At 47.7% G+C, this 8,058-nt stretch overlaps 1 protein-coding gene across 1 annotated transcript in view; it reads right to left on the bottom strand.

Annotated features, from left to right (window-relative positions):
• The window catches only part of slc6a8 (solute carrier family 6 member 8), a gene marked incomplete at both ends in the record, with an annotated part of 26,024 nt that extends 19,604 nt beyond the window's left edge, over positions 1-6,420 (bottom strand). The window contains one exon of the mRNA XM_084575239.1: positions 6,060-6,420. Coding sequence (XP_084431365.1) covers positions 6,060-6,420 — 361 coding nt within the window. The remainder of the gene's footprint in view (positions 1-6,059) is intronic.
• Positions 6,421-8,058: the final 1,638 nt, after the last annotated feature.

Genomic DNA, 8,058 nt, shown 5'->3' on the forward strand with positions numbered 1-8,058 from the left:
CTGTTGAGCCATCTATTCCTTTAGCCCTCAGTAGTAATGACTTCATCAGCTTCTTTACTAAGAAAATTGTCGGCATTAGAGAAAATATTCAAGGCATCCTTCCAACAGCTGTCAAAGATGGAAGTACAGTGACATTAGAAACTTCTGGAAGACCTAATCAATATCTGGAATCCTTCTCCCCAGTAGATCTTCTTGAGCTCTCTTCAACAATTACAGCATCTAAACCATCAACCTGTCTTCTAGATCCAATCCCAACTAAACTGCTCAAAGAGGTTTTTACATTATCATCATCAGATTCTACGCTTTACTCAGATATATGTATCTATGACAGATGGATGTTTATCTCATCCTCTCCTCCCTCTCCTTTCTGTCTCTACCCGGCCGGCCTTAGACAGACTGGTTCCTCTATATGAGCTGGTTCTGGTTCTGGTTCTGTTCAAGGTTTCTTCCTGCCACCGTCACCTTCAGGCTGCTCCGGTTGTTATTGACGCTACATAAATAAAACTGAACTGAGTGACAGATGGAGCTCAGACCAACAGACCAATGCATTTTATTTTATTATTATTATTATTGTTTTCCATGAGACTGTCTCCTCCAACCACATGTCTCTGACACACAGGCTGGTGATGAGACATGAGTTAGCATTAGCATGCTGCTAACACACACACACACACACACTGTTCTGATGTGTTAGCTTAGCGTAGCCTAGCATGAAAACAGACGTGCTGCTGGTGAGTCATGACTACAGAGAGATGGAGGGGGAGGGGCAGCCATGACAGCAGCTCAATGAAAATCCCCTGCACACACACACACACACACACACACACACACACACACACACACTCAGGGCTAAGTGGTGTAATGCTGTTAGCTCGTCACTAACTCAGTGTTGATGGGATTACAGAGTTACTACGGCCTCATCACAGTCAGATGGAACAGACCAACTGTAATAAACAACTAACATCAGTTATTGAGACACAGACGTTTGTCTCTCAGCTCTTAGTTAGACGGACTGGGACATTAAATACGTCCTCTACATCACCTGGACAGTCCTCCAACCAATCACAGACCTTTAAATTCATCACATGACACGTATGACTACTGTTATTTTTCTGTCCATCACCACATTAAGCCCCGCCCACACATTCAGTGAACAGCTGATTCTCCTGTCAGCATCACGTTCTAACCAATCAGCAGCGTTGTCACACGGCCTGCACGCTGTATGGCGGTTACCATGACGACCACGGTGCTCTCATCAGGTGTCTCTGCCACAAACCACCTCCTGACAAGCGCTAAGCTAACGTAGCATCCTGGGCCACAGAGGTCAGAGACTCGTTATCGTCCCCGTTATGAGCCCACATCACACGGGACGGTATCAGCTCACACACACAGGACAGGACAGGAGACGCCTCCACACAAAACAACCTCCAGCTCCTCTGCTCCCTCTCACATCATATATAAAGGGAGGAGGAGGAGGAGCAGCAGGAGGAAGAGGAGGAGGAGGAGGAGGAGGAGAAGAGAAGGAGCTGTGGCGTGTGCCTCCATCAGATTATCAGATTACAGGATCTTTAATCTCTGGCCCACGTGGGGCGACAGATGATGATGTCACTCTTGGCAGCCAATCAGCACACACTTCATCCATGCCTGACCTCTGACCTCATCAAGTGTTTGTTACCATGGAGATGAGCAGCAGAGACACCAGACCACATCCCATCAGGTCAAAGCTCCAGGAGTCTGAAGGACCCTGATAACTCCTCCTCCTTTAAATGTCTCCAGAAACAAAGACACAAGAGGACAACGTGTCCTCACTGAGACACAACAGAGGACAAGACGTTGTCCAATCAGTTCCTCCTGCTCTTCAGGCAAGGACACAATCACTGTAGGACAATAAACCTGAGACTCTAGGAGAGGACAGAGGCAGGACGAGAGACAGGACGAGAGGACGACGAGAGGGAGGACGAGAGGGAGGAAGTTCATTATTTGTTCTTAGAGAGTTTGATGAATCAGGTGTGAACCAGGTAACCTCCTCAGTCACATGACTCCAGGCTGGAACGTGAGAACTGAACCTTTCTCCTGATTTATGTCTGACCTCCTCCTCCTCCTCCTCCTCCTCCTCCTCTCTGAGAATATCCAGACCTTTCTGTCTCCTCTGTCTCTGCGTGAACGAGACCTTTTCAGGTGGACAAATGTCTTTTCTTTCTCTCAGCAGTTTGTCTCCTTTAAAGTTCAGTTTAGACAGAAGAAGAAGAACAACCTCCTCCTCCTCCTCCCCCCTCCTCTCCTCCTGCTCCTCCTCCTCTCCTCCTCCTCCTCCTCCTCCTCCACAGACTGAACATACATACAGTGTACCTAATGTACTGGCCACACTCTGTATGAACATGACTCAAACAAGATGGTGGCTGACTAACAGTGAGCAGAGTGCATCATGGGAAGATAGCAGAGTTGCTCCTGAATGAATCATGTTTGTCTGATAACATGAAACTGTTTCTAATCTGCTTCAGACTGTTTGTCTCAAACCAACGAGCTCAACTGACCTTGACCCCTGGCCACTTCATTAGGTACACCATGAAGGCTCTGGTGTTCAGCTTTAGTTTCTAATAACTCAGAGAGATGTTGACTCACCTGTGATTTCAATGAATGTGTTCCTAATGTTTTGACACAGCAGTCAGTGTGCTGGGCTAAATAACAGAAACACTATTTAGATGCATGAACTAGTTTTAACGTGTCAGACGTCGTGTGACTGAGAATAATGATCAACTAAAACTGTAAAAGTCTTTGACCTTTGACTCTGCTCTTGTTTTTAATTGGACGCAGGACGAGGGACGTCTTTCTAAAGAAACTATAACAGGTAAGTGATAAAAGTAGAGAGAGGAGGAAGTAAACAGGTGGAGCTGGATGAAAGGATGAAAAGACAGAACATCGCTGACGGCTCTAGATATGGAAACGAGGAGGTGAATAAAGTCAACATGACTTAAAAACAGATAAAGAAGACAAACACTGAGACACTGAGACACTGAGACACTGTGTCTGTCGGCTAAAGACACAAAGACACAAAAAAGACACAAACCTGATTAACTGTCCTCAAAAGAGACAGAGCTACAAGAGACAACAGAGCTACAGGAGACAACAGAGCTACAAGAGACAGAGCTACAGGAGACAGAGCTACAAGAGACAGAGCTACAGGAGACAGAGCTACAGGAGACAGAGCTACAAGAGACAGAGTCACAAGCACAGAGCTACAAGAGACAGAGCTACAAGAGACAGAGCTACAAGAGACAGAGCTACAAGAGACAACAGAGCTACAGGAGACAGAGCTACAGGAGACAACAGAGCTACAGGAGACAACAGAGCTACAGGAGACAGAGCTACAGGAGACAGAGCTACAAGAGACAGAGTCACAAGAGACACAGCTACAAGAGACAGAGCTACAAGAGACAGAGCTACAGGAGACAGAGCTACAGGAGACAGAGCTACAGGAGACAGAGTCACAAGAGACAGAGCTACAGGAGACAGAGTCACAAGAGACAGAGCTTCAGGAGACAGAGTTACAGGAGACAGAGTTACAGGAGACAGAGCTACAGGGGACAGAGCTACAAGAGACAGAACTACAAGAGACAGAGCTACAGGAGACAGAGTTACAGGAGACAGACTTACAGGAGACAGAGCTACAGGAGACAGAGTCACAAGAGACAGAGCTACAGGAGACAGAGCTACAGAGATAATTATCATTGTTTCAGGAAAAAGGTAAAATCCTGGCTCATGGACAATTTAAATCTATAGTGACACTAACATGTCTTCCTCCATGTGAGTTGTTGTCTGTTGGTGTTGTCTTTGTATGCACTTTGCACTTTAATACAGAATGGTAGGGTTAGGGTTATTTGTTTAGCCTCTCATAGTCTATTTTTATGATGTTTAATTGTTTTGTTTTATGTGGATATATGTCCTGTCTTGTAACATTAGGGACCATGACGGAAATAAGTGCTTGCACTTTGTCATGATCTATCCCTTGGATATGTCTTTATTCCAATAAATCAAACAAACAAACAAACAAATACAGGAGACAGAGTCACAAGAGACGGAGCTATAGGAGACAGAGCTACAAGAGACAGAGCTACAGGAGACAGCGCTACAAGAGACAGAGCTACAGGAGACAGAGCTACAAGAGACAGAGCTACAAGAGACAGAGCTACAAGAGACAGAACTACAGGAGACAGAGCTACAGGAGACAACAGAGCTACAAGAGACAGAACTACAGGAGACAGAGTTACAGGAGACAGAGCTACAGGATACATAACTACAAGAGACAAAGCTACAGGAAAGAGAACTACAGGAGACAGAGCTACAGGAGAGAGAGCTACAGGAGACAGAGCTACAGGAGACAGAACTACAGGAGACAGAGCTACAGGAGACAGAGCTACAGGAGACAGAGTTACAAGAGACAGAACTACAGGAGACAAAGCTACAAGAGACAGAGCTACAGGAGACAGCGCTACAAGAGACAGAGCTACAGGAGACAGAGCTACAAGAGACAGAGCTACAAGAGACAGAGCTACAAGAGACAGAGCTACAGGAGACAGAGTTACAGGATACATAACTACAAGAGACAGAGTTACAGGAGACAGAGTTACAGGAGACAGAGTCACAAGCACAGAGCTACAAGAGACAGAGCTACAAGAGACAGAGCTACAAGAGACAGAGCTACAGGAGACAGAGTTACAGGATACATAACTACAAGAGACAGAGTTACAGGAGACAGAGTTACAGGAGACAGAGTTACAGGAGACAGAGCTACAAGAGACAAAGCTACAGGAGACAGAGTTACAGGAGACAGAGCTACAGGATACATAACTACAAGAGACAAAGCTACAGGAAAGAGAACTACAGGAGACAGAGTTACAAGAGACGGAACTACAGGAGACAGAGCTACAGGAGACAGAGTTACAAGAGACAGAACTACAAGAGACAGAACTACAGGAGACAGAGCTACAAGAGACAGAACTACGAGAGACAGAACTACAGGAGACAACAGAGCTACAAGAGACAGAACTACAGGAGACAGAGCTACAGCAGACAGAGCTACAGGTGCTACAGAGTTACAGGATACATAACTACAAGAGACAAAGCTACAGGAGACAGAGTTACAGGAGACAGAGTTACAGGGAACAGAGCTACAAGAGACAGAACTACAAGAGACAGAACTACAGGAGACAGAGCTACAAGAGATAGAACTACGAGAGACAGAGTTACAGGAGACAGAGTTACAGGGAACAGAGCTACAAGAGACAGAGTTACAGGGAACAGAGCTACAAGAGACAGAGTTACAGGAGACAGAGTTACAGGAGACAGAGCTACAGGATACATAACTACAAGAGACAAAGCTACAGGAGACAGAGTTACAGGAGACAGAGCTACAGGATACATAACTACAAGAGACAAAGCTACAGGAGACAGAGTTACAGGAGACAGAGCTACAGGATACATAACTACAAGAGACAAAGCTACAGGAAACAGAACTACAGGAGACAGAGCTACAGGAGACAGAACTACAGGAGACAGAGCTACAGGAGACAGAACTACAGGAGACAGAGCTACAGGAGACAGAGCTACAGGAGACAGAGCTACAGGAGACAGAGTTACAAGAGACAGAGCTACAAGAGACAGAGCTACCGGAGACAGAGTCCTCAACAAGTGACAGAGCTACAGGCAACAGAGTTACAAGAGACAGAGCTACAGGAGACAAAGTTACAAGAGACAGAGCTACAGGAGACAAAGCTACAAGAGACAGAGTTACAAGAGACAGAGCTACAGGAGACAAAGCTCCACCCACCGACAAGCCACACCCCGTTCAAACAAGCTCCACCCACTCCCCAGTCTGCCACACTAGGTACTAACACACACTGATTTTATCTGATCCATCTGACCCAGACCGGACCAGACTGGTCCCTCTGTCCTGCCCCAGTCCCTCTGTCCCGCCCCTAGTCCCTCTGTCCCACCCCCAGTCCCTCTGTCCCGCCCCAGTCCCTCTGTCCCGCCCCCATCCCAGGTGTGTTCAGCCTCACCTCCTCCGTTCTTGTAGCACAGGTACGGGAACCTCCACACGTTTCCAAGTCCTACGGCGAAGCCCACGCAGGACATGATGAAGTCCATCTGCCGGGTCCAGGTCTCCCGCTCAGGATATCCTGGCCCTGGCCCTGGCCCTGGCCCCGTCCCCGCGACCATGACCCCTTTCTTGTCCGGTCCGGCACAAGCTCCGCCCACCATGACACCACCAGACCCCGACAACGCCGTCAGTGGGACGAGGTTGCCATTAGAGGCCGTTGGGGGGTAACTGCCGCCATTCGTCAGGGGGTGGGGGGTCCTCTTGGTCTCCTCCAGGAGAACCACGGAGCAGGAGGAGGCCGGCAGAGCCTGCTTCTCCATTAGAGCCTGGAACCAGTCAAGAACCAGGAACCAGTCAAGAACCAGGAACCAAATGTTCCACCTTTAAGCCCTGAAAGTTTTAGTCTTGTCTCTGCAGTTTGTCTTCAGTCTTTCTCACAGAACCAGTCAGAACCAGTCAGAACTAGTCAGAACCAGGAAACAGTCAGAACCAGGAACTAGTCAGAACCAGGAACCAGTCAGAACTAGTCAGAACCAGGAAACAGTCAGAACTAGTCAGAACCAGGAAACAGTCAGAACCAGGAACTAGTCAGAACCAGGAACCAATCAGAACCAGTCAGAACCAGGAACCAGTCAGAACCAGTCAGAACTAGTCAGAACCAGGAAACAGTCAGAACCAGTCAGAACTAGTCAGAACCTGGAACCAGTCAGAACTAGTCAGAACCAGGAACCAGTCAGAACCAGGAACTAGTCAGAACTGGGGACCAGTCAGAAGCAGTCAGCTGTGTTCAGTTCCCTTTAGACCCTCAGACTTTAGTCCAGTTTCAGCCCAGGAACCAGGAACCAGTCAGGCTCAGGTTCCTTTAATTTAAAGTGTGACTGAGTCCAGAACCAGGTTCGGTTCTGCAGGGTGGATTAATCCAGTTCTTTCCACAGGAATGAATTCAGATTTTATTTCAGATTAAGTAAAGAGTTCTAGTAATAATCAGGGGACATACTTTTCTCCTCGAGTCACGGGACAAAATGATTTCAAATAAAAGGTGAAAATAAAAAGAAAAGGAATTACACCGACAACCGGACAGCGACCTTCAAAAACAATCCACGAAACACTTGAATGTGAGTCTGAAGAATCGCATGGGAACAGAGAGTCACGGAGGAGACGGCGGCCTGCTGGAAGACAGAGAGGACGGAGAGGACGCGGAGGACGGAGGAGTCCCGATGGTTCCTCCTGAGGAGCCGGAGCGGAGCTTCAGTCCCTGCGGCGGGCGGCCGGTGAGCGCTGCGGGCTGTGGAGGAATGACTGCGCCTCCATCCGAGGAGCGGGGCGACGGGAGAGAGACGTCCGTGAGGAGGTGACCGAGTCCCGGTGTGGAGCTGTCAGGTGTCCCGGAGCCGCTGCGGGTATTAAAGCTTCTGTCCGTCAGTCTGAGTCTGAGTCTCAGTCGGTCTGTCCGCGGCTTTAAAAGGACACGACGCTGCTGCCTGCGACGTCACGGGCTGACCACGCCCCCACACCTCCTCTGACGTAGTCAGGGTCCCCCACGTACACACTGCGATCAGCTGACATTCATTCATTCAGTCATTCACTGAAGATGAGCTGCTGAATGAATGAGTCAGACTGATGAACACATGAAGGAGGAGCTGGTTCTACGCTTATTAGAACAGAAGAAGAAGAAGATGATGGTGATGAACATGATGATGATGATGAAGAAGGACAGAGAGTGAACCAGTATACTCAGAGCAGAAACACATCTATAATAATATGTGATGAACTGTGACACCAGAGATGAATCAGTGACCTGCAGTGACCCAAGATGAAGGAGATGATGATGATGAGGTCTGGTTATCAGTCAGGGTTCATCCTCATATTTATTCATATTTACTCAGAGTCTCCATGTGATGAACAGATCCATCATGATCCTGAAGTGAAGTGATTAAACCTCATCCATCTGTTTCTTT

The sequence above is a fragment of the Chelon labrosus genome, assembly GCF_963514085.1.
Source record: "Chelon labrosus genome assembly, contig: SCAFFOLD_55, whole genome shotgun sequence".
Lineage (NCBI taxonomy): Eukaryota > Metazoa > Chordata > Actinopteri > Mugiliformes > Mugilidae > Chelon > Chelon labrosus.